This window comes from Vipera berus (assembly GCF_964194415.1).
Source record: "Vipera berus genome assembly, chromosome: 8".
NCBI lineage: Eukaryota > Metazoa > Chordata > Lepidosauria > Squamata > Viperidae > Vipera > Vipera berus.
In genome coordinates this window covers 19,843,503-19,870,628 of record NC_138211.1, presented here as the reverse complement: position 1 = coordinate 19,870,628, position 27,126 = coordinate 19,843,503, and the positions used below count along the sequence as shown (strand labels likewise).

The 27,126-nt window shown below is 45.0% G+C and overlaps 1 protein-coding gene across 3 annotated transcripts; it reads left to right on the top strand.

Annotated features, from left to right (window-relative positions):
- Window positions 1-1,450: 1,450 nt before the first annotated feature.
- Window positions 1,451-27,109, top strand: LMAN2L (lectin, mannose binding 2 like). 3 transcript variants are annotated; one of them, XR_014027202.1, is made up of 10 exons: window positions 1,451-1,624; window positions 2,732-2,850; window positions 12,950-13,067; window positions 14,040-14,122; window positions 16,073-16,105; window positions 17,727-17,888; window positions 19,562-19,676; window positions 21,574-21,693; window positions 23,191-23,407; window positions 23,921-27,109. XR_014027202.1 is itself a non-coding variant. In XM_081333578.1 (9 exons), the coding sequence occupies exons 1-9, from the start codon at window positions 1,456-1,458 to the stop codon at window positions 23,331-23,333; spliced, it is 1,062 nt and encodes a 353-aa protein (XP_081189704.1). In that variant the 5' UTR covers window positions 1,451-1,455; the 3' UTR covers window positions 23,334-27,109. The 3 variants fall into 3 exon arrangements, 2 of the variants coding, with proteins under 2 accessions (XP_081189704.1, XP_081189705.1); XM_081333578.1 differs by having other exon boundaries at window positions 23,191-27,109; XM_081333579.1 differs by lacking the exon at window positions 16,073-16,105 and having other exon boundaries at window positions 23,191-27,109.
- Window positions 27,110-27,126: the final 17 nt, after the last annotated feature.

Genomic DNA, 27,126 nt, shown 5'->3' with positions numbered 1-27,126 from the left:
CCATGTTGTTTATTCCCAGCTTGGACTGGACCCTGATGAAGATTTTTCATTCAACACCCTGTTGTGAAGCCATCTTACATTCATAATACTCCGCATCAATGTTTCTCAAACTTAGCAGCAGTAAGGTGTGTGGACTTCAATTCCCAGAATTCCTCTGCCAGCACTCCCAGAATTTACAGACAAAGGGTGCATACTTCCCCATGTCCGACATAGCTTCCACAGTTTTATGAGAGGACAATGCTCTGAAAAATGAGAATAACAGAGTTGGAAGGGGTTGTGGAAGGCTTCTATTCCAACCCACTACTCAAGCAGGAGACCCTATAGTTAGAAAGTCCAGGTTTACTTTTCAGGGTGACACTACTTAAGCTTCATTGTTTCATGTGCTCATTTCTTTGTACAACTATGGAATTCAGGGTAATCTCTTTTTTTCCTGCTGAGGTGATCCTCCACAAAATTCAGTTATCTCTTTATCAGCTTCTCAGGAGTTAACATTTAATCTACCAGCAGCCTCTGTCTTCATGTTCCTATCTAGGCTCATTGATTGTAACAGAGTAGCCACTGTGGAATTCTCCATGAACTTTTGTAGGCTTCCTCTTAATAGTAGAGCATTGTTTGTTTGTTTTTTCTTTTTTAAAATAAAATTTATTTTTGTTGATCTCTTGTGAGATTGTTCCAGCTTTTCAAAAGGAGAAGGAAAGCTGGAAATCCTTTGTCACGTGCCTTTATGCCAGGGGTCTTCAAACCTGGCCCTTTTATGACTTGTGGACTTCAACTCCCAGAATTCCTCAGCCAGGCACACGTCATAAAAGAGCCAAGGTGGCCTACCCCTGTTTAAACTTGTTGCCTAGAGCAGGGGCCCTCAACCTTGGCAACTTTTAAGACTTGTGGACTCCTGATGTTTTGCTACCGTGGACTAACAGCTCTCTTTCTACAATGTCTGAAGTACACAGTAATCAGACCCCTTTGCTTGGTGCCCAAACTTCCTAAAAGAAAACAGAGGGAAAGCAACACAATCTTAAAACAGTACACTTAGTCCTTGACATACAACCATTCATTTAGTGACCATGCAAAGTTACCACAGCACTGGAAAAAAGTGACTTAGGACAGGGATCACCAACCTTGGCAACTTTCAGACTTGTGGACTTCAATTCCCAGAATTCTGGGAGTTGAAGTCCACAAGTCTGAAAGTTGCCAAGGTTGGAGACCCCCCCACCCCCCCACCCGGCTTAGAGAGCATCTCAAAGCCGAGGCTAAAGCAGGGCTTTATCCCTTTAAAGCCGGAGGGAACTTTTCACTACGTTTCCCAGAACCCTTCACGGTGCTCTCCGTCGAAACAAAGCGTTCTGCCAATCAACGAGGGAGAAGGAACGCGAAAGGGGGCGGTGCGCGAAGGACGGACCAATCCGGAGGCCGCGGGCATCCTCGAGCCCACTCGGGACTGACGGAGAGAGTAAGATGGCGGCAGCAGCGGCGGCGGCTTGGCGAGCCGGTAGCGGGGATGGCAAACTCCGGCGGCGGCTGCTGCTGCTGCTGTTATGGCTGCCGCTGCTGCTTTGGGAAACCGGGGCGGAGCAGATGGAGGAGTACCTGAAGCGGGAGCACTCGCTCACTATGCCTTACCAGGGTGCCGCCTCTCTTTCCCCCCTTCGCGATTATATCGGGGTGACTTGCTCGGTGGAAATCCGTCCGGTGAAGCCCCTGCCCAAGACAGGATGTTTTCCGCCTTGGAGAGGCTCCACCTGTTGCATCTCTGCCTGTTAGGGCACCGGGCTTTCCCTAGAGTTACTTTCCTAGTGGCGGGGGGGGGGGGGAGGGAAACTGTTGGGGCTGACCGTGCTGCCTCAGTTGAACGTTCCCCGTTTTGCAGAATGCAGCGTGCAAAGAAGCCGCGTGCATCTGGGTTGCAGAGTTGGGGGGGGGGGGTTGGCACAGAGTTTATCCAGGGCTGGGGCCAAGAGGTCCATTGCTGGGTGCAAGGAGAAAATACAGTAGGGGAAAGTTTCCTTGCTAATGTTGCTAGCGAAGTGGGAAAGTGGTTGCATTTCCACCTGTGGGGGAGGCCAAGTGAATGCAAGGTGGTTGTTTGCTGTTCATCCAGCTGGAGGTTTTGAAATAGGCCCTTTGGGCCCAAAACCTGACCAAGAGGCTGGAGCTGAGAAAGGCAGCATGATGGGAGTGCAACTGCTGGGATTTGGGTGCAGGCTTGGGTGGGTGCAGAGGGGATGTATCCTGTTGCAATTGAGTGGCATTTCTAAAGACCCTCTGCTCAGGGGGTATCCTCCACTTCCATCAGAGTCAAGCGGTTGGCTTCTATTGAAACTTGGCATCATAGCTTTAGCGTCTGATTTCAGGCTTGGCTAGGGTGTTTTGCAACACACAGCTAAGCAGTGTGTGAATTGTGAGGGCCAGAATGCTCCAGAACTGTAGTGTGGTTATTCACCTGGGTTTGGAAAGAGACTTTTAATGAAACCAAGGCATTAGAAAGCTGGCATACCACATACGCACGGAACCAGCCTTGCAACATGGTCTTTGTTAGCAGCCTGACCTTTGGCTTTGTAAATTTTCCCCAAGAGGTTTAATATTGCCTTTCTGGACAATGTTTCATAACTGACCACGTCCCCCATAATGGCCATTTTGGTCAAAAAGAGGCTCAACCTCTGACGTGGAGACGTTGTTGGGAACTAGCTTTGACCTAGCGAGCAATCTGTCCTTAACATTCTTTGTTTTTCAGGTGTGGGATCTGGCAGTTCCTCACTCTGGGAGCTTATGGGCAATGCAATGGTGATGACCCAGTTTGTTCGTCTCACCCCAGATATCCAAAGCAAGCAGGGTGCTGTGTGGAACAGAGTGGTAAGGCTTAATTGCCTGAGGGCGGGCTCTGGGAATTCATTAGGGCTGGAATAATTGTTAGGTACCTCCTCTGTTGATGTTATCCTGCCTGTAGCAAAAGGAGGGAAGGGTGAAGCAATAGCGAACTTCCTGGGGGAATGAAGGCTTGCAAAAGGGCCTGATGTGCAAAGGTGATTTACTCTGCTCAGTTGGAAGGTGTAGGCTGATACTGGATTTTGCATATTGCATTAAGCCGTAATCTGCTTGGCCATGATTTAGGAAATAAGAGTTGGTTTCACATACTGTCCTTTGGGAAAGTGTCCTTCAGGTCAGCAAATGTTGCTCACGCTTGGCTGAATATGCTTTTGGCGGATTCTTTTTATCTTTTAGGATAGTGTTTCTCAACTTTATGACGTGTGGACTTCAACTCCCAGAATTCCCCAGCCACCCTTGCAAAGTTGCTGAGGTTGAGAAGTACCAGTAGTCCTTTGACTTACAGCTACAATTGAACCCAAAATTTCTGTTGAGCGAGACATTTGTTAAGTGAGTTTTGTCCCGCTTTATCACGTGAAGTACTAATACCACTTTACAATGCCTTGGTAAGGCCACACCTGGAATACTGCATCCAGTTTTGGTCACCACGATGTAAAAAAGATGTCGAGACTCTAGAAAGAGTCCAGAGAAGAGCAACAAAGATGATTGGGGGACTGGAGGCTAAAACATATAGGGAACGGTTGCTGGAATTGGGTATGTGTAGTTTAACGAAAAGAAGGAGTAGGGATGATATGATAGTAGCCTTCCAAAATCTCAGGGGCTGCTCCAAAGAAGAGGGAGTCAAGCTATTCTCCAAAGTGCCCGAAGGCAGGACAAGAAGCAACAGATGGAAACTAACCAAGGAGAGAAGCAACTTAGAACTAAGGAGAAACTTCCTGACAGTTAGAACAATTAACCAGTGGAACCACCTGCCTCCAGAAGTGGTGAATGCTCCAACACTGGAAGTTTTTAAGAAGAGACTGGCCAGCCATTTGTCTGAAATGGTATAGGGTTTCCTGCCTGAGCAGGGGGTTGGACTAGATGACCTCCAAGGTCCCTTCCAACTTATTATTATTATTATTATCTTTCTTGCCACCATTGTTAAGTGAATTGCTGCAGTTGTTAAATTAGTAACGGGGTTGTTAAGTGACTCTTCCCCATTGACTTTGCTTGTTAGAAGGTCGCAAAAGGGGGATCACCTGACCTTGGGACACTGCAGCCGTCATAATTGAACTGGTTGCCAAGTGTCAGAATTTTGATTATGTGACCATGGGGATGCTGCCACAGTTGTCAGTGTGAAAAAAATGTCATAAGTCAGATGTCTCCAACCTTGGCAACTTTCAGACTTGTGGACATCAACTCCCAGAATTCCTCAGCCAGCTTTGCTGGCTGAGGAATTCTGGGAGTTGAAGTCCACAAGTCTGAAAGTTGCCAAGGTTGGTGATCCCTGTCATAAGACACTTTTTTTCGGTGCTGTTGTAACTTTGGCCAGTAAATGAATGGTTGTATGTCAAGGACTACCTGTACTGTTTTAAGATTGTGTTGCTTTCCCTCTGTTTTCTTTTAGGAAGTTTGGGTACCAAGCAAGGGGGTCTGATTACTGTGTACTTCAGACATGGTAGGAAGAGAGCTGTTAGTCCATGGTAGAAGGAGTTGATAGTGCCTTTTCTGCTTAGACATTATATTAAAAGGTATATGTCTCACAAGTAATCTACATTTGCACAACCAACTTGTCTCGTCTTCTCTTCCCCACCATCCCCTGCCTCAACCCAATTCAGGGGTCTTTTATCAGCCATTCCATGCATTTGATGAATGAGCTGCAGCTCAAGAAACTCTATGCCTTTAATAAAATTTTAGTTGGAAGAGGTGCTATCAAATTCATGATTTCATGGAACGCAACTATCCATATATGCTTAGTTTGTTTCCCGATAGGTACTTTGGGGTGTACTGCAAATGGTTACATTTGCATTTTGCAAAAGATGAATTTTATTATGGTAACTGCAGCTAATAGGATTTTTTCTAAGATCACTGAAGCAGCAAACTTCTGTTTTTAAATCAACCATAAATTCCAATGATTTGAGAATTTATCATAGGATGTTTTGTATCAAAAGCGAGTGGGTTGGATAACAATGTTATGGTATTTCCTATTTCATGGTTTGCATTTGGGTTGAGGAGGTGCCTGAGCAAATTATGAAACTAACTTCAACTGGACACCCACATTCTTGTCTCTAAAAATTTAAACTTAGAATTTGAAAATCCTGTGCGGCTAGTTCACAGGTCTGCAACCCGCGGCTCCGGAGCCACATGTGGCTCTTTCAGCCGTCCCCTGCGGCTCCCAGTCCTCTGCCATGTGCAGTCCAAAAAAAAAAGTGGGACTAAAAAAGTTCAACCAATCAATTCAAATATGCAGGGTAGGGGCATATCTCGCCTTGGCTCCACTCTTCCGTCAAACCCTGTTCTGTGCATGTGCGCATGTACGCGCATGTGCACACATTTTTTGCGGCTCCCAGTTTTTCCTTTTGTGAGGGAACCGGTTCCGAGTGGCTCTTTCACTGTTTCAGGTTGCTGATCCCTGGGCTAGTTTGATGGAATAGAATAATAGAATAGAATAATAACTTTAATGTCACTTTCAATGTACACTAATTGGCATACATTAAAATGAAATTTCATTCCATACAGCTCTCAAAGGGTCACCACCTCCTATATACACTACATAATTATGACAACAATCAATCAATAAATACAGAATTAGGCAAATTACCCACACATATGACGCAGAGAAATAAGTCTAGTTCGGGTTATGTACACATGTGCCTGATGAGAAAAAAAATACATTACCCAATATCAAGCTGTGATTTGCTTGTTTGTGGTTTCACACGTTCTATGTCCCCAGTTTCTAGAGGCTTAGCCAGTAAACCAATTAAATAGCAGTTTGGGACAATATATAAATCTAGTTTATTGTGGTGTCCTGAAAGTGAACCTTAGCAAATTGTTTACTTCCACCAAAATGTTAAAAGTTGACTGGTTGACATTTTGGCTTTCATCAAATGAGTCTCTTTTTTGTGGACTTGAAGTCTCTAATAAAAGAAAAGGCTGGAATTCAATGTTCTCATATAAAGATTGCAGAATCCGTTCCTCTTCTTGAGCAATGGTGGGTCACGGGATTATCTCTCGGGCTAACTTATTTCCCAATGGAAGTTATGTGCATAGAAGGATTTCAGCCAAGTTGTGTTTTAAGATGAAGGGGTCAATGAAGGCTCCTGCCCTCTCACTGGGGATGAAGGGAGTGTAGTCTTTAACAGTCCTGGTTGTCTTAGGTCAGGGGTGGGGAATTATGGCCCTTTCATGACTTGTGGACTTCAACTTGCAGAATTCCCGAGCCAGCCATGCTCATGGGAGTTGAAGTCCACAAGTCATAAAAGGGTCATGGTTCCCCACTTCTATCTTAGATGATGAGAATCCTCAGGTTGGTTCTGGATATCAGGATCAGCTCCGAATGTTGGTCTGTTCTGCTTTCCAGAGGCATTTCTGAAGGCTATTGAGAAAGCAAATGCTAGACAAGAAGGACTTTTTGGTTCTGATTCAGCAAAGCAGTAACTGGGAATTATGGGCACTGAAGTCCAACATGCCTGGAGGGTCTGAAGCAAGAGAAGGCTGCCTTATCATCACAAAGCAAGGCCTGGGTGTGGGTGTGTCCATAAGCTCTAACTTGGTTTATTGTTCTGGCTTAGGATGCTATTGTGTTTTGTAAGTAAAATAACAGAATAACAGGACAGAATAACAGAGTTGGAAGAGACCTTGGGGGTCTTCTGTTCCAACCCCCTGCTCGAACAGGAGACCCTATACTATTCTAGACAAGTGGCTGTCCACTGTCTTCTTAAAAACCTCCAGTGATGGAGCACCCACAACTTCTGAAGGCAAGCTGTTCCACTGGTTAATTGTTTTCACTGTTAAGAAGTTTCTCCTTAATTCTCAAGGTTGCTTCTCTCCTTGATTAGTTTCCATCCGTTGCTTCTTGTCCTGCCTTCAGGTGGTTTGGAGAATAGGTTGACCCCCTCTTCTTTGTGGCAGCCCCTCAATTATTGGAACACTGCTATCGTGTCACCCCCTACTCTTTTCTCTTTGATTGGCCATACCCAATTCCCGCATCCTTTCTGCATATGTTTTACCTCCAGCTCCCTAATCATCATTGTCGCTCTTCTCTGCATTTTTCCCAGAGTCTGTAATTCTTTTTTATAACATGGTGACCCAAATTGGATGCAGTATTCTTAAGTAGAAAGGGACATGGTGGCTCAGTGGGTTAGGACGCTGAGCTTGTCGATCAGAAGATCGGCAGTTTGGCGGGTCGAATCCCGAGTGCTGCGTAACAGTGAGCACCTGTTACTCGTCCCAGCTTCTGCCAACCTAGCAGTTCGAAAGCATGTAAAAAATGCAAGTAGAAAAATAGGGACCACTACGGTGGGAAGGTAACAGCATTCCGTGCGCCTTTGGCGTCTAGTCATGCCGGCCACATGACCACGGAGACGTCCTCGGATAAGCGCTGGCTCTTCGGCTTTGAAACGGAGATGAGCACCGGCCCCTAGAGTTGGAAACGACTAGCACGCATGTGCGGGGGAACCTTTACCTTTACCTTTATTCTTAAGTATGTGGACTGGAGCTTAGCATTTTAACACACAGTGGTGGCTTTGTCAAAAAACCATGATTAAACAGCGGCTTAGTGAGGTGTATACCATGATTGTCTCAGAGCCTACTTGAGACACATAGATGGCAGCTTTCTTCATTTTCTTTTCTGTAGAAAGCTTGATAAAACTTGAATTGTGAGCAGAGCTAGTGCAAATGCTTCCCATTGGACTGCTGCTGAGATTTCAGCTGTCAAATCTCAAGGATATTTTAAAACTTTACTACAGACAGGACTAGAGTATAACGTGGTCGCAAAAACATCAGCTTTTTAAAGTCTGGGTCTAATATCCCGATAATCTGCTTCGCTGATTCTGCAGCATTTGCACTTGAGAGAATTTGTTCATCTTTATCGAGTTGTTTGCTTTCTGGCTCAGCGTGCTGTTCCCTGTAGTTTAATCATGCGAGTTGGGATTAATTACTTTCTTTCTAGCCCTAAATATAGCTCAGCTGGAAGGGGAATACATAGATTATTGGCACAAGGAATTGGAAAAGTGCCGCTTGGTGCTGCTTAGTGTGTGGGAAGGTTGTCCTTTGCAACCGCTAATGTGCAAAAACAGTTGTCACCTTCAGCTCTAATATTTGCAAGCACTTAAAAATAAACGAAGCGTCCGGTAAATGTTTGCACTCTAGCTGAAAGATTCTCTTCTGTCAAGATGGGAAGTAGAAAATGTTTACGGAATAGAATTAAGAACATATTTATGTTTTAATAGGTGTATTTTAGATATTATAATTTTTATGAAATGAGATAAAGGAAAATTGGGTTACCCGACAGTTAAATACTAAATTTTTTATTTATTTTTATTTTATTTTTATTACATTTATATCCCGCCCTTCTCCGAAGACTCAGGGCGGCTTACAAGGTTAGCAGTAGCCTTCATTCTATGTATATGCCTGCTTATTAGGGCTTTCACACACACCCCAAGCGGCATTATTACAAAGTCAGCTTATTGCCCCCAACAATCTGGGTCCTCAAAATGGATGTTAAAGGTTAAATTGGAATACTATAATTAAAAATTAAAATTGGTAAAATTTTATAACAGGACATTGATTGTCTCTTGAGATCTATTAAGATATGTATAAGCCAAAAGGAAAAAAAATGTATTTAGAAATGCCATAATGAAATTTTTACTGGATTTTGATATAATTAGAAATTTATTAGTATAAATATGAAATAGCCAATGTCAAGGGAAACTGAGAAGAAATATTTGATGGTGTCACCTGAGATACTTACTAATGATTGTATTACCGATCTGTTGTTTAACCCAATTACCACATTGCCTTCTAAAATGTTATTCTTAACCCTATAAAATCTGATAAAGTCTTTTTTTTTTTAAAAAAAAGATTCTCTTCTGTGTGTGAAGACACAGACTTGGGGGAGGAGATGCATAAATGAAATAAAGGCACCAACCTTTTCTCTCAAAGGTGTTTTTTCAAAAGGCACCTGGACTTTGTTTGTTTGTTTTTCCCTTGAAGACCTTTCGCTTCTCATCCAAGAAGCTTCACTGGTTCTGGCAGGACGGTGGTGGGGATCATCTGATCGTTAGCACTCTCTGAGAGCCGTTGTGGCCACTCTGTGTTTTATCTATGATCTTTCCATTTCTCTCCCTCCCCCGCTCCATCCTGTCAGAACTAATTCTCCCACCCTCCCTATACCAGCCTGCCAGAACAGATGAAGCTTCTTGGATGAGAAGTGAAAGGTCTTCAGGGAAAAGAGCCTTGGTGGAGCAGTGGGCTAATGCCTCCTTAAGTAACACCAGCTGCCTGCAATTAGTGCAGGTTCGAGTCCCACCAGGCTCAAGGTTGACTCAGCCTTCCATCCTTCCGAGGTAGGTAAAATGAGGACCCAGATTGTTGGGGGCAATTAAGCTGACTTTGTAATAATGCCGCTTGGGGGTGTGTGTGAAAGCCCTAATAAGCAGGCATATACATAGAATGAAGGCTACTGCTAAGCTTGTAAGCCGCCCTGAGTCTTCGGAGAAGGGCGGTATATAAATGGAATAAAAAAAAATAGAGAAAAATACAGGTGCCTTTTGAAAAAGCACCTTTGGGACAACCTTCACCATGGATGACTGAGAACATCCATGGGCGCCAACCTTTTGTTCACGCTTTGCGAGGCCTGGGCAACTTCAAAGCAATTAGAAGTGACTTTCCTTTTGTGAATGTTTGTTGCTCTGTGGCAACTCTCTATTGATGATACCCAACTTTTTCTTTCCACCCCGAACCAACCCAGTGATGCCCTCTCCGTGATGTCCCGGTGCCTGGAGGCGGTTCAGGTCTGGATGGGGAGAAACAGGCTTCGTCTCAATCCCGCCAAGACTGAGTGGCTGTGCATATCGGCATCTCGGGTTAACCAAGTTATTCCACCTCTAACGATGGGGGGCGAGGTGTTACCCCCCGTTGATAGGGCTCGCAACTTGGGCGTCCTCCTGGATTCACGGCTCAATTTTGAAGATCACATAGGAGCCGTGACCAGGGGGGCTTTTGCACAGGTTCGCCTGGTGCGCCAGTTGCGTCCCTATCTGGACCGAGACGCCCTACGCACAGTTACTCATGCGCTTGTGACCTCCCGTTTGGACTACTGTAACGCTCTCTACATGGGGCTGCCCTTGAAGACCACTCGGAGGCTTCAACTGGTGCAGAATGCGGCCGCGCGAGTTGTAATGGGGGTTTCCCGATACTCCCATGTAACACCTCTACTCCGCGAGCTGCATTGGCTTCCGGTTGCCCTCCGGGTGAAATTCAAGGTGCTGGTTATTACCTATAAAGCCCTACATGGCCTGGGTCCGGGGTATTTGAGGGAACACCTGCTGCCGGCTTCAAACGCCCTTCGCCCAGTGCGCTCCCACAGGGAGGGTCTGCTCAGGGTTCCGCCGGTAAGAGATTGCCGGCGGGTGACACCCAGGGATAGGGCCTTCTCAGTGGGAGCGCCTGCCCTCTGGAACCAGCTGCCGGTGGAGCTGAGGACTGCCCCCGACCTCCGATCATTCCGCCGGGGCCTGAAGACCTGGCTCTTTGAGCTCTCGGGCCCAGGCTGAGGAGAAAATTATTTTAATTGGGGTTTTTAATAGTACAGGGTTGATTTAATATTTTTAACTTGGTTTTTAACTTTTGTATGTTTGATTTTTAACTCCCTGTAAACCGCCCTGAGTCCTCAGGGAAAGGGCGGTATATAAATGCAATAAAATAAATAAATAAATAAATATTAGTGGAATGATGCTTTGGCTTAGAGTCCCCCTTCTCCCACCTTTGACTCTTAAAACAATTAAAAAAGAAGAACCGGTGTCAGAGTTTCCATATAGGTAGTCCTTGATTTAGGACAACTGTAGGGAATGGAACATCAGTCAAAAGTTGTTGCGGTGATAAGTCAACTCTACATGGCCAGGCTCAATTTCGCAACCATTTTTACAATGCCACAAAGCAACTCGCGGCCGCCATTAAGCAAATCAGATGCAAATTCATTCTTCTGAATTAGTGGGTTTTCTTCCTGGAAACTGACAAAATATGTCAGCCAAAATATGTCAGCCTTGGTGGAGCAGTGGGCTAATGCCTCCTTAAGTAACACCAGCTGCCTGCAATTAGTGCAGGTTCTCATCCCACCAGGCTCAAGGTTGACTCAGCCTTCCATCCTTCCGAGGTAGGTAAAATGAGGACCCAGATTGTTGGGGGCAATAAGCTGACTTTGTAATAATGCCACTTTGGGGGGGGGGCGAAAGCCCTAATAAGCAGGCATATACATAGAATGAAGGCTACTGCTAAGCTTGTAAGCCGCCCTGAGTCTTCGGAGAAGGGCAGGATATAAATGGGATTAAAATAAAAATAAAAAATAAATAAAAAATTGTGTGACTGCAAGACATTGAAACCATTTGTAAGCTGGAAATTGGCAAAAAAAACCACTGTACATTGCAATCATATGACTGAAACTGGCCTTAAAAATGAGCGTTCCAGGTGCTCAAAATGTGATTGTATAACTGTGCTCTATATGTGCATTTAGCAATAGCATCAGCATTTAGGGTTATATACTGCCCCATAATGCTTTCTAGTACTCTTTCAGGTGGTTGACAACGTAAGCATTATTTGCATATTAACCCCAACAATCTAGGTCCTCATTTTACCCATCTTGGAAAGGATGGAAGGCTGAGTCAACCTTGAGCTGGTCAGGAGTATCTTGTATCTATGTGTGAAGCGATAGTCATAACTTCAAGGGCAGGACGTAAGTAGCTTTTTGGAAATCTTGCATAACTTTGAATGGTCATTAAACAGCTGGCTGTAAGTCAAAAGCTACCTGTGTATCTGGATATCTGTAAATAATGAATTATTTGTAGCTGATCCTTTGCACGAGTCATTTACCAATAGTGTACGGGACAACATCCCCACTATAGACTGGGGAAATCTGGGAGTTGAAATCCAGACCACCTTAAAAGTTGTCAGATCTCAGGAACTCTGCACTAGACTAGAACATTTTCACAAGCTGGCCCTTAGGATTTTCATCTTTGTGCTGAGGACTCTGTTGCCTTGCAGAACCCCAGTGGGAAAGCACCCCTTCCCTTCTTCAAAACCCACCTCGTTAGAGAAGTTTCCCAATTCTAATGTTCGCTGTTGAATTGAAATAATTTCATGGTCTGGGATCACAGATTATCCTAAACCAGGGGTAGGCAACCTTGGCTCGTGGACTTCAACTCCAAGAATTCCTGAGCCAGCATAGCTGAGGGGAAAAGGAGAGTTTCCAAGTTGAGCCATGCCGGCTCAGGAATTCTGGGAGTTGAAGTCCACGAGTCACAAAAGAGCCAAGGTTGCCCACTCCTGCCCTAAACCATAGTTTAAACCCTAGCACATAAAGCACAGCATACAAACTATGGTATTTGGGATTCCGTATTGGATGAAGGCCAAACCAAATACCGACCCATCTGGTTTGGTTGAATATGTGAAGCTGGCCCTGAATTTGATTGCACCCAGGAAACCAAGCTATGATGTGTCTCTCTTTGTTTAGAATGTGACAGCAATCCGGAACTTTTCCCCCCATAGTTTATAGTTTTTTCTTTGTCTCTGTTTTGTGATATATAAGCTGTTGTACATTCTGAGCATTACACACACACAAAACGTTTTAGCAGAATTTATCCTGCTTTGAAAGGATCCATTTCCTTGAGGAAGCTATGCATCTTGTCTGCAAAGAAAGTGTTAAATACATTTTTCCCTTAATCAGAAAGATGTTACATAAGTTGTGGGTGCTCCAACAATGGAGACGTTTTAAGAGATCGGACAGCCATTTGTCTGAAATGGTATAAGGTTTTTCCTGCTTGAGCAGGGGGTTGGACTAGAAGACCTCCAAGGTCCCTTCCCATTCTGTTATTCTCTTAAGCCTTTAATGGCTCTCTCTTTTCTAAATTGCATCTTTTTTTGCTTTCAACAGCCTTGTTACTTGAGAGACTGGGAGATGCAGGTCCATTTCAGAATCCACGGGCAAGGGAAAAAAAACCTCCACGGTGATGGCTTTGCCATCTGGTACACAAAGGATCGAATGCAGCCAGGTAAAGACATTTTCAGATACGTGCCAAGCTTTGATCTCTGGTGCTGCAGCCTCTTGGCAGCAAGCCAGCCCATTTGCTGGCAGATTTAGAAAGATGTCCTTTCCTTGGCTACGAGTATCTTTTATACCTGTTGATGCTTTTCCTTGATTTCTTCAGTGGACAAAAACTTTATAGGGTGCTGTGTATATGAGGTATAAGGACGTTTCCCAATTGGATCCTAAATTGTCTTCTGGCCCAGGTCTTCTTTTGAATTAAACTAGAAACCTTGTGTTCTTTCACCAGTATGTGTTCAAAAACAAAGGCCGTTGTTAGATATTGTTAAAAAAAAATAATCTCAGAAAGCCTAAGCAAAGTTTGTCCCAAAATTGCTTTTTCCAAAAGAGAAATGCTGTCTGTTGTTTTTTTTTTTTCATTTGAAAACGTTTCTCTTCTCCTCCAAGAAGCTTCTTCGGTTCTAACTTGACTGGTGGACAATGGAGAAGCTTTTTGGATGCGAAGCAAAATGTTCGCAAAGGAAAAAAAAGAAGTCCAGTTGCCTTTTGAAAAAAAGCACCTTTGGGGCAACTTATGACCTGCATGATTGAGAAGTCTCCATAGACACTAAGCAGAGTTTTCTTTCACTTTCTAAACCTTTTTTCTCGTGAGGGCCAGGTCCTCCAGAATTTAATTGGGCATGTGCAGAAGAGAATCTTTAAGCTTTTCCACTATATAAAAAAAGGGGAAATTCCGAGGGGTCCTTGGGGATCTCTGAGCTTGCTTTCTTGCAGACTTTCTTGCACTGATGATGTTACCTAGTTTGGTAATGAAACGTCCGCAAGAAAACAAGCAAGGTCAGAGAGCACCAAGGGCCCCTGGTTTCAACCCTGAGCTACAAATATTTTCTTTTAAGGGAAAATTCTTTTGGCTTTTCTAAAAGCATGAATTGATCTCTGGAGAAAGAGCTGCTGGACACATTTTGTTTGTCTGTTCCAGGGCCGGCCTTTGGCAGCAAGGATAACTTCATAGGGCTGGGCGTGTTTGTAGACACCTACCCCAATGAGGAGAAGCAGCAGGAGGTAAGGGCCACCCCGGGATGGCTGTGCAGGCAGCAGCAGAAGGCTGGGGAGGGGGCATTGGCCTCATCCTGCTCGGACATCGGAGCTGGGCTAGGAAGACCATTGGCTGCCATGATTGTTTCCAAGTTCCAAATCCTTCACGGCTTGCGAGGAAGATGAACCTTAGGTGGAGAATTTGCTATTGGGTGTATTCTGCTTTTCACCCTCAGCCTTCTACCTGGCGCAACCCACAGAAGCTGGTGAAGTTTCAGGTTGTTTGGAACAGTTTGAGTTGTTACGGGGAAAGGGGCAATTTAGGCAGAATGGTGAACCTGTCTCCCCTGGGGTAGAAGTAACAGCTGGCTGGGCTTTGGCTTAATATCATGGTTCTGACAAATGAAACTCTTCAAATAACTTTGAGGCATTGTTTACCTTAAAGAATCTTTATTCAACTAGTATAGCATCAGCACGTACATAGGCAATGCCAAAATCTGAATTCCCCTCCCCTGAGCACATAGTATCAAAGCACAATTCCCTCCTCTAATTGGCAGTCATAAATCACATTCTCCAATTAGTTTGAAATGCAGGCTCTCCCTCCGGTTCTCCAACCCACCATAGTATCAAAGCACAATTCCCTCCTCTAATTGGCAGTCATAAATCATGTTCTCCAATTACTTTGAAATACAGGCTTTCCCTCTGGTTCTCCAACCCGCCATTTCTTATCATCTCTTATTTCAAAAAAACCTTGGTTCTCACACTGTTGCAATATTGTTATGTCTAACTAACTCCCATGCACATTCCTACTCTCCCCCCCTATCATCTAATTCTAACTCTAATTCTAAGTAAAAGATAAGAAGGAAAATGGCTGCATCTCCATATGTTGTCAAAGCAAGAACATTTGAAGCTGAATTAGCACTAGATAAGAGTCAATGGAATTTACAGGAAGCCAGATTTGGGTTTTTTGTGGCAATGCAATAACTCTGAACTGATGACACGTTAAACTCCACCTTCCAGCTCAGCCTGACCTTCTACTGTTCCCTACTTAATTAAACTAAAAAGGCAGCTCGTCTGCTGTAGAAGTTGAGGTTTTAGACCAGGAGTCAGGAAAACCGAGTCCGGTCCCTCCTCAGTCCCTGTAACACATTTGATGACTTTGGGCCAGTCACTTTTGCTCAGCCCAGCCTACCTTACAGTGGTTATTTTAAAATGTAGAAAAGAGTTCTGGGTACCCCACCTTTTGCTCCTTTATGGGAGAAAGGTATTAATCTTTATCGATAAATGAAGTATATATAATTAGTCTTTTTTTCCAAAGGCAGGTAAGATGCAGAGTCTGGTGGGTGCCATCTAATCCGTGGGTGTCAAACGCAACACGTCACATGATGCGTCGCGATGTATCAGGACTTTTTTTGCATTGCCGGAGCTGGGGTGGACGCTGCCCCCGTATGATGCAACCGGCCCATGGGCTGGCAGTTGTGACACCCCTGATTTAATCTATCCCAAAATAGAGCTGTATTAGTGCTGTATGGTAAAATGTCCAGCCTCTGCAACTTTTAAGACCTGTGGAATTCAACTCCCAGAATTCCCTAGCCAGCCATGAAGGCTAAGGAATTCTGGGAGCTGACGTCCACAAGTCGCTAAGGTTGGGACAGAGAATGCCGACCTGTTCTTGCAAAGTTGGAAGCCAGAATTTTTCTGCTTGCTTCGGTCTGTATTCTGGTACAAATGACCTTCGTAAGGCAGGAATCTCTCCTCCAGCCCCTTTCCGATTCCACAATCCCCTAGCTTTCCAGCCTAGGGACACTTTCCAACCTTTCCCCTAATGTAAACAGCAGGTTGTGGAGGAGAAGAAGAAGCCCAGGGATTGGATGAAGGAAGATTAAGTCAGCTTGAGACAATCGGTTGGGTGACTCTCTCTTGCTTCTGTCCCCTCCCCTTCCCTCCGGCTTTGCAATAACCATTCTGGATTCTCAGGCCCAGAAGAAGAGGTATTCTTCAGGAAACCAGGTACTTCATATGCTCCCTTTCTAGATCCTTTATTCCAGCCTTGTAGTGTAGGCTTTGCCCATTCCATCTCTCTCTCTCTCTCCTTGCTGCTTGATTCAGCTATCACCTCTGGCAGGTAATGGAACAGCACAGCCTGGTGCAGAGATTGTTGGGCACCCTAGTCTCTTCCTTTCCCTCTATAGACGTGATTGTAAGAGCCATGCTGGCACGCAGTGGTTAGAATGCAGTATTGCAGGCTGACTCTGCCCCACTGCCAGGAGTTCGATCCTGACCGTTTCGAGGTTGACTCAGCCTTCCCTCCTTGCGAGGTGGGTCAGATGAGGACCCCAGAGAGTCGGGGGCAATATGCCGACTCTGTAAATCGCTTAGAGAGGGCCGTAAAAGCACTGTGAAGCAGTATATAAATCGACGTGCTGTTGCTATTGTCAACAAGGCATCTTTTTTTTTGGCGGCTTTTCCTTGCTGTTTGGAGAGGTGTCTAGTTCCAGTTCCCCCGTTTCAGATTCCTCATGTGGCTGGAGCCAGGAAAAGCAGAGGGCCAAGGGGGTCAAGGGCAGTATTTCTCAACTTCAGCAACTTTGAGATGAGTGGACTTCAACTCCCAGAACCCCCCCCCCACTCTCCCCCGGCATCCTGGCTGAAAGTTCTGGGAGCTGAGGTCCACCAAGTTGCCAAGATGGAAAAGCGCTGACTTAGGTACCTGGCTTGGTTAAAGCAAAGGGATATTGCAGGCCTCTTTCCTTTGTCTCTTTGGTTGTGAGAACCTCAACACCCAGATTTCCTTAACCAACATGGCCTATGCTGAGGATCCTGGGAGTTCACTTTCACACCTGGTGGTTGCCTAGTTTTGAGGGTCTTTGTTTGTACTGCTTCCTTCCGGGCCAACAATGCTGCTTGCTCAAGGTTGCAGGAGCCTGGGAAATGCTGTGGTGTGTCCACAGGGGTGGTAGGGAAATGCATTTTCCAGCCAGAGAAACTGGTGGGAGAATGTCCGTGGGGTTCAATGAAGAGAGGTGCGTGGCTTAGTTCAAAACCTCCATGCGACGTGTAACTAACTTGTGGACCTGGTTGCCACACATGACTGGTTGAGATGACATTAAAAGGCAGCACAGAAATGACTGGAGAAGTCATTTCAACACACTTCAACACAGCTATGTGGAACACATGCTTACACAGAACCATCCCTAGGCCTATGGTTCCCAGCCTTTCTGGCTTAGCGGACCGGTGACGTGGGAGAGGAACTGGTTCCGTGTGAGCTCCATTTGCGTGAGCGCAGGCCCAGTACTGCGCCATGTCCTCAGGCTTGGGGATCCCTGCCCCAGGCCTTGGGGCCTCTTGCTTGCTTGCTTTCTCTTCTTGCTTTCCTCCTCCCCAAATCCAGGCTGCCTCTGACATCGCAGCCTTTTTGCCAAATGCATTTATAGGGCTGTCACCATCTGGCCAAATTGCTTGCTTCTCAGTTGTCTTGAACTGCCTTGCTTCCCAACACACCTCCTCCTGCTTTTGGCCTCTCCAGCTCAGCTCCATTGCATCCCTCCTCGCATGCTCCTTTCCACTCTGCTGAGTGTGAAAATAGCTGTTTGAATGGAAAGCCGGTCTCTTCCTTCTGTTCCTTCTCCAGCGTGTCTTCCCGTACGTCTCAGCCATGGTCACCAACGGGTCCCTTGTCTATGACCACGAGAGGGACGGGAGGCCGACTGAACTCGGTGGTTGCACGGCCATAGTTCGGAACCTGGAGCACGACACTTTCCTGGTGGTCCGATACGTGAAGAGGAGACTTACGGTGAGTGTCTACAGTCTGCAGCTGTAAGAGCCCTAGTGGCGCAGTGGTTAGAATGTGGTATTGCAGGCTCACTCTGCCAACTGTCAGCAGTTTGATTCTCACCGGCTCAGGGTTGACTCAGCCTTCCATCCTTCCGAGGTCGGTAAAATGAGGACCCAAATTGTTGGGGACAATATGCTGACACTGTAAATAACTTAGAAAGGGCTGTAAATCACTATGAAGCGGCTATATAAATCTAAGTGCTACTACTGTCTGTCTTCTGTCTACAGTATCTGTCTATTACTGTCTATCCGTCTTTATTATCTCTATCTGTATCTCAAGAACTCTGGTGGCGCAGTGGTTAGAATGCAGTATTGCAAGCTAATTCTGCCCATTGCCAGCAGTTCGATGTTCACCGGCTCAGGGTTGACTCAGCCTTCCATCCTTCCGAGGTCGGTAAAATGAGGATCCAGATTGTTGGGGGCGAGATGCTGACTCTGTAGTAAATCTCTGAGACAGGGCTGTAAAGTGCTGTAAAGCGGTATATAAGTCTTAAGTGCTGTTGCTATCTGGCAGTTGGAACTTCAGGTCTATCTGTACGGGATCTCTTACCTGTCATCTTGTTAAGGCATGGAGCTCTTCAAAGAATTTGTTGGGAATCCTTTTGGAGGTAGTCCTTGACTTACGACCAGAATGGAGCCTGCAGATTACTGTTGTAAGTTGTGACAGTCATAAAGTAGATCGCCCATGTGACAATCCCGTTTTAACAACCTTTTCTTTTTGCAGCGGCCATTAGATGTGGGGTGTTATTGTCAGAAAACTAGAACTAAATGCTGCTTTTCAGCAAAAATGTTATAAATTGTGGTGATGTGACCACCGGATGTGGCACAGAGCTGTAAACATGGGCTTGGCTGTCAAGGCCCCAAATTGCAGTCATTTGACTGGAGGGTGGGGGGCGGTGGCCGATACAGTTCAGAATCAGATTGTAAATACCTTTTGGGGGTCCATTGTAACTTAGAATGATTGCTAAGCGATTGGTCGTAAGCAGAGGACTGCCTGTTTTATTTTTTTCTCTCCCCCCCCTTTTTAAAAAAAATACAATATTGGAAATAGTGTCGTCTAAGTCAGAGGTCCCCAACCTTGGCAACTTTAAGACTTGTGGACTTCAACTTCAACTCCCAGAATTCCTCAGCCAGCCCTGAATTCTGGGAGTTGAAGTCCACAAGTCTTAAAGTTGCCAAGTTGGGGACCCCTGGTCTAAGGGACACCCTGGGAGATGCAGAGAAGCACTGTCAATTTATAAGGAAGGAATTGATTTAACTTTTATTAAATAACCTGAAATGAGTTATAATCAGGTTCCCATAATCTCATAATCTCTGGGTAAGTAGTCTTGCTTCCTTGGAACGCAAGCACATTTCCGGTGCCGTTTTTCAGACCTCTGGAGGTTTTCTTCTTGGCCTAGGTAGGATCTTAAAGCTTTTTTCAGAACCATCTTTCCTCTCCCACCCCATCAAGTTCTCCTCTCTTCGTTCTCCCCTCTGTCTGAAATTTAACCCGGAAGGAGGTGCCCCTTGTTGGTGTGCTCTGAGTGACAGTTCTAACACCCAATCATCACATCCTTCCCAAGGATTCTCCAGGTAAGCTTTGGAATGGATGCAGCTCGATAGAATGAGTCTTCTCTCGTTTGACTTGAGGTCTTGCTTGATATTGACGGAAAGCACGAATGGAGAGATTGCGTCGACATTCCTGGAGTCCATTTACCCCGCGGATACTTCTTCGGAATCTCTTCCCTCACGGGAGACTTGTCAGGTATTGCTCGTAAGCCCAGCGTAGCTGGAAGAGTCTTTTTTCTACTGTTTTTACTTCTGGAGAAGATCCTGCAGAGCTTAAAAACTTGCGACCAGGTGAAGGGAACCAGTAGGCAGGTTCCTGAATAGATTGTCTTCCAGATGTGATGGACTTTAGCTTCCACTATGAGTAAACTTGACTTATGACTGTTTGTTCAAAGACCACTCAGCGTTACAATCATGCTGAAAAAAAGGGACTTATGACCGATCCTCACACTTACGACTGATGCAACGTCCCCGAGGTGACATGAATCAAGATTCGGGTGCTTGGAAACCTGTTGGCATTGACATCCTGGGGTCCTGTGACCCTCATTTGCGATTTTCCCAGCTGTCTTCTTACAAGCAAAGTCAACGGGGGAGGCGGCCGGGAAAGCCGCCAATCCTGCTCACCTGGCGCCTCACTTTTTTAAAAAAAATCCCATTTATATCCTGCCCTTCTCCGAAGACTCAGGGCGGTTTACAATCTAAGAAGCACAAATCAATGTGCTTAGCAATAGCCTTCATTCTATGTATATGCCTGCTTATTAGGGCGACTGCAATGTTTTACTACCAACTGTGGCCAAAAAAAGTGGTAGAATCAGAGGTGGCCACATGAGGCTTCCCTTTACAACCATACAGTTTAATTTTTCAGTCCCAGTTACGGTCCTAAGTCAAGGACTACCACTTGAAGTCTCATGGGAGTTGAAATCCAGAAGTATACTATTTGAAATCCAGTGTTTCTGGAAAATATCAAGAACGGTGGGAAGGGTACTATGAACCCCCCCACACACAATTCTGGATTTTTCTTCTACAGGTAGTCCTCGACTTACAACCATAATTGAGCCCCAAACCTATGTTGTTAAGTGAGGCATTTGTTAAGTAATTTTTGCCTCACGTTATGACTTTTTGTGTCACGGTTGTTAAGTGAATCATTGCAGTTGTTAAGTCACGCGGCCAAAGTCACGGTTGTTAAGTGAATCTGGCTTCCCCCATTGACTCGGCTTGCCAGAAGGTCACAAAAGGGGATCACGTGACCCTCCCAGGACACGGCCACCATCATAAACATGAGTCGGTTGCCAAGCATTTAAATTTTGATTACGTGACCACAGGTGGGTGGGTGGGGAATGCTGCGATAGTCACAAGTGTGAAAAACGTTCATAAGTCATTTTTTTTCAGTGTGGTAACTTGTGAACAGTCACTGAACAAACTGTTGTAAATCGAGGACTATCTGATGTTGGATTTACACGTTGTGCTAAGTTTTAAGTGAGCACCGTGGCCGGCTTCATAACAATGTGCTAAACCAAGGCCAGCGATTTTAAAAATCAGCACAACTTAGTGCAGAAAATAGGGGTGGATTCCAGACAGGGTTTCAAATCCAACCTCAGCCACCGATCTGATTAAGCATGTTGTATGAACACAGCCTCAACTCTTAATATCAAAAGTCGGAGCAAAATTCAGTAGCCAGCTAACTGGGAAAGAGATTCGGTGAATGGCTCTAAGTCAGGGCTCTTCAAATGTGGCCCTTTTATGACTTGTGGACTTCAACTCCCAGAATTCCTCGGCTGAAGAATTCTGGGAGTTGAAGTCCACAAGTCATAAAAGGGCCACGTTTAAAGAGCCCTGGCCTAAAGCTTTAGTTAAAGAGTCACCTGTATTGGAGAAGATAAAATGAGGATGTGATGTTCTCAGTGGGACTTCTTTTGTTTGGTGTGTTGTGTAGATGCGATAAGCATTATCCATGAAGAACCAGGCCATCTTGCAACACAATCTTTCCCAATTTTCTGGGAGTTGAAGTCCACAAGTCATAAAAGGGCCTAGTTTGAACACCCCTGCTCTAAGTGGACCCCCTCCTCATTATCCCCCCTCCTCTTCGAACTCAGACAATCACGACATAATTTCTTTGAAGACATACCAGCTGACGGTTGAACGGACACTAGAAGAAGAGAAGCGTGACAAAGAAGTCTTCCTTCCAGTGGTGGAGAACATGAAGCTTCCCGGAAGTGAGTATAATGCTCAGTTTTACCCAATGAAATGAATCGGGGCAAACACAAGGAGGCCTGTTTTTTTTTTTAACACAACGCATAATTCAGTTTTAGGATGTATTAACTCTGAGATGTAGAACTGCAGGTTTCAAAGAAAGGTTAGACTGATGCCGTAAAGCAAAAAAAAAAAAAAATTGGGGTTAAAATACATTTGTGGTTGGAGAAAATGACTAAAAAACAAATAGACTTTAAACTAGATTTATTTTTGTCAGGAATAATAGGAGCTAATTATGAGAAAGATTGCCGATATTTAATACTACACGTACTAACGGCAGCAAGAATTCTATTTGCCCAACATTGGAAAAATGAAAACTTAGCCAGCTGAAGAAGTACTAATTAAGAAAATTCTAGAGTGTGCAGAAATGGATAGATTGACTTTAAAGAGAAAAGAGTAAGAAGACTCAGTGTACTTTAGAACATGGGATAATTTCTATCTGGCTAGAAAAACGAGTTGGAGAGAAAGGAATGTGATATGTCATTTTGAATATGAGCAAGAAGGCGGCTATTGAGTGCTTAACATATTGTTTATGATAATTAACTATCATCCATTATTTGTTAAACACATGAACCCAGACATTATGCTGTTTGCTAAATATTAAGAATATTATTTGGAAAAACCCCAACCCCACCTTATTCCTAACTCTATAAAAACTAATAAAATCTATACAAAAAGAAAGAAAGGAAAAGAAAGAAAGAGAGAAAGGAAAGAAAAGAAAGAAAGAAAGAAAGAGAGGAAGGAAGGAAGGAAGGAAGGAAGGAAGGAAGGAAGGAAGGAAGGAAGGAAGGAAGGAAGGAAGGAAGGTAGGTTAGACTGATTAATGGCAGACCTAGGGATCAATCTACTAGCCTTGAGTAGCCATGGGACTACCTCCAAAGGCCATCTGCTAGGAACCAATGGCTTCCACGGGACGTTGGTGGGCCGCTGTAAGAAAAGATCTGATAGGCCAGGAGTCCAGTCCAGCAAGATACTGCTTAGGTCCTTACAACAGCTGGGGCTTAAGGACTGGCACTGTAGGCAGAATACAGTTGTTCCTGGGATGGCGAGGCCTTTGAATTGAAAGGAGCGGATGCTGCATTTTGCTGATGGCAGCGTCCTGTTGGGTCTCTGCAGTGGTGAGTCCATTTCAGGAGACCCACTGCAGGCTGTTCAAACAAGGATCTGCAATGGAGTTTTCAGCAGTTGGTCTTCTTGGGGCAGGGGTCTCCAAACTGCTGGCTGAGGAATTCTGGGAGTTGAAGTCCACAAGTCTGAAAAGCGGCCAAGTTTGGAGACCCCTGACTTAGGGTGTCAGTGAAGTAAGTGCTGTGGAACACCCTAACTCGCATTGGATGCGTGGGTCTTTCTAGCTCAGCACATCCAAGTGGGAGTAGGGAACAGCCCGGGTTATCAACAAAGTCACTGAGCTAGAGCTGCTTCTTATAGCTGAGTCTGACCTCTGCCCCTGTCCTTTGCAGTGGAGACGCCGATGGAACCCCTGAGTGGCCTTGCTCTCTTCCTCATAGTCTTCTTTTCGCTGGTGGCCATTGTCTTCGCCATCGTCATTGGCATTATCGTTTACAACAAGTGGCAAGAACGGAGCCGGAAACATTTCTACTGACCCACAGGCTTTCCCTTTCGATTCCTCCAGTCCTCCTTGCTTTCTGGGTAACCATCGGATATCGTCAGCAAGGGGTGAGCACGGAAACAGGCAGCTCAGCTTGGGAAGCCCCCCTCCAGTGGGTCTCTCTGGCTCCTGAACCTAACAGAGGGCTGACATCTGGACTGGTGGGCTCCTGATGATGGGTGAGATGCCGTCATCTCCGCTCTTTCCTTTGCCTTCCTTGAACTAAGCTCTTAGCTCCAGCTTTCAGTGGGATGTGCGAGGCTTTGTCCGCACACAACGGACCCTCTGTTGACTCATTTGGGGGGACATTTCATCCGAGATTTGGAACTGCCATCTTCGGCTCCTCTAGCGGGGTTTGTTGGAAGATGGGAGCTGAGGTTTGGGGAACTGTCAAGCTAGCAGTGAAAAGGAAATTGGGATGTGGTAATCAGCAGTAATGGACTGAATGTTTCTTTGGGATGCCTTAAGTAGCACATTACTGCCTGGAAGGCAATGGCAGAGCCCTTGTAGCTTAAAAAAACCCCCAAGGCTCTTATCTTGTTCAGCCCAGCAACACAATTCTTTTCTTCTGTTCTTTATAGATCAGGAAAAGCATCATAGTGAAACCGCCGTCCTGCTGAATCAACCAATGTGAATCTCTTTGCTCCTTAAGCACAACACTCTCCTCGTCCTTTTCTTCCTTCTTCTGCTTCTCCATTTTTTTCCTCTTCCTTCCCTCTCTCCACTTCTTCCTTCTCCATTTCTTCTTCCTCCTCCTCCTCCATCATCTGTTGTTTCTACCTCTCCATTTGTTACTTCTCCATTCCTTCCTTCTCCTTTCTCCCCATTTCCCCCTCCCATCTGTCCTCCTGACATTTTTGGCTGCCTCAGACGTCTTTGCTGCTGTATGTTCTGGGTGAAATGAGGTGGCCCTTGCCAAAGAGATGAAATTGTGGTTTTTGCTGGGCTACCAAGTGATTCTTGAATGTTTGAGTTAAGGTTTGGAAAACTGTGAAGCTTGTTTGGCAGCTGGTGGGATTTAGAGCAGGGAGTATTGTTAAACTACTTCAAAAGATGGTCTTCTCCACTGACCATCTTTGCATCATTCAGGAATGAGCAAATGAGTCTGGCTTCCCCATTGACTTGGTTTGTCAGGTCACAAAAGGGGATCCCGTGACCCCAGGACGCTGCAGCCATCGTAAGTACATGCCAGTTGCTAAGCATCCAAAATTAGATCATGTGACCATGGGAAGGCTGCAATGGTCATAAGTGTGAAAAAGAGTCAGTCTCATTTTTCAGGGACTGTAACTTTGTACAGTCACTAAGTGAATGGCTCCAAGTTGAAGGCTCCCTGTATTAACTTTCATTTAATTTAAAAGCGGTTACCGTAGTTAAAAAACGATCTCTGTGATTTGACTGCTGCAAGTTCAGCAGCAACCTTTACAGGAAATCCACATTTCAGCAGTCCCTGAATCTCAAGTTCTTCATCCCTGAGATGAAAGTCCATTTCAAGCCATTCTCAGGTTTTTCTTCTTTTAAATTTCCACTTGCAAAGGAAAGACAATTGATGCCATTGTGCAAACGGCATCAACAATAAGTCATTAATAATTCGCATCATTTGCTCCCCTGGCATTTGGGTACGCATGACGACGTCCGGTGATAACTGGATTTTTTTTAAAAATAGACACGCTAATTGACTGAATTTTCTTCCCTGATGCTGCCTAGATACGTAGAGACAATCTCCTTTAATTCTTTGATGATGCAGTTGGAAGTTCTCAGTGTCTGGAAGTTAAGGGATTTGACCTTGTATACGTTTTGGAGCTCTAAGATTGTTTACTATTTATTATGTTAGCTTTCGTAGACTATTACCCTTCCTTTCCTTCAGGTGCTCAAGGCAGCATGCATGATGCTCTTACGTCTGTTTTTTCCTCATAAGTTCTGTGAGGTCAGCTGGGTTGAGAGACAAGGAATAGCTCAAAGTTGCTCCCTCCTAGTCTGTGTTTCTCAAGACTGGCCACTTTAATGTGTGGACTCCATTACTGGCTGGGGAATTCTGGGAGTTGAAGTCTGTACATCTTAAAGCGACTAAGCTTGAGAAACACTGCTTTAACCACTGCACCGCATTGACTCTTTCATTTATGAGACTTAGATCTCCTTTTCATTTCAAACCTTCTATGCAACACCCCTTCTGTAACAACAACCCTGTGTGGTAGATTGAGCTGAGACAGTGTGACTGGCCCCAAGGTCATGCATTGGAGAGAGTAAGGCAGAGGACCTTCACAAAGGTAGACCAGATCCGTTATACCAAAGTGACAAAAAGAAAAAACACGATTTAAATCCAAGAGAAGAAGAAAGCATGCGGTAGATACCTCTATAATTTCCATGGGTGTAAGAAGGAGACACAGGACAGACATGTTGGAGCCACTCATAAATATAGTCTTCCTGTAAGTTGATTCTTCATCTGGTTGACTGTTTGGTTTCCATCCATGACTGAATGGATGGGAACTTGGGACTTGTTGCTCCTAATGCTCTACAACAGGAGTCTTCAAACCTGGCCCTTTTATGACTTGTGGACTTCAACTCCCAGAATTCCTCAGCCAGGCACGTGCCTGGCTGAGGAATTCTGGGAGTTAAAGTCCACAAGTCATAAAAGGGCCAAGTTTGAAGACCCCTGCTCTACAAAGACCACTGCCCATTGGTAGTTGGCAATTCTTGCATGGTCAGATCTGGTACATAGGTATAAAAGGACTCTGTAGTAGAACTGGCTTTTGCCTTATTGAGGTAGCTTCACGGAATAATATTAAATACTTCTTTGTGTCTTGGATCCTGACGATCTGCTTTATTTAGATTAGTTTTAGGTAGAGAGGAAGTTACTTTGAATTGTGTGCCTTGTGTAGGCTGGAAAGCAGGCTTACTGTACTGTTGCTGTCTAAAATGGATTCCATCTTGATTGATCTGACTGGAGTATTCTCACTTAACAGCAAGCCCAAAGCCTGCCACTGATTTCAGATGATTCAAAATGGCGGTTGATTTAGGTTTGGGAGCATGGTCCGACAGCTCAGTTAAAAACCCATGTTCAGAGAGTAGCAAGAGGGCTACTCACATGAGAATAAACTAGTGCAGGGGTAGGCAACCTTGGCTCTTTTATGACTCGTGGACTTCAACTCCCAGAATTCCTGAGCCAGCCATGCTGAGGGGAAAGGGAGAGGTTTCGAAGCTGAGCCATGCTGACTCAGGAATTCTGGGAGTTGAAGCCCACGAGTCATGAAGGGGCCATAGTACCCCCATGCTGGCTCAGGAATTCTGGGAGTTGAAGTCCACGAGTCATAAAAGAGCCAAGGTTGCCTGCCCCTGAGCTAGTGCATTGGGTTCTTGGTCCAGGAGGTCCAATGTTGTCCATATGAGTCAGCTTTTCCAGCTTTGTAGGAAACACTGGAAGTGAACCAAAGTGTGTGCTTGGGCTCCTGAGCCACAACAACCTAGAACTTGGGTTTCAATAAATGTCCTTAAAGGAGAAATCAAAATGGGATTTGTTTCTACAGAAACAGTCCTGGAATCCACAGGGAAAGCATGAGTAGAAGCTCATTGTGAAATCACTCAATTCCTTCAATAGGACCATTGCCACATTGGTAGCAGAATTTCCAGAACAACACTTTGCCTTTTCTAAAAAAACAAACAAAAAAACCCATGTTTTTATTTCTGGCCAAACTGACTGAAATCTTATGCGCATCTGCCTATTTTTTTTCTTCATATATGTTTCTGCCTTGAAATAAACACAACTGTGAAATGTATAGTCTCTTCACTGCTG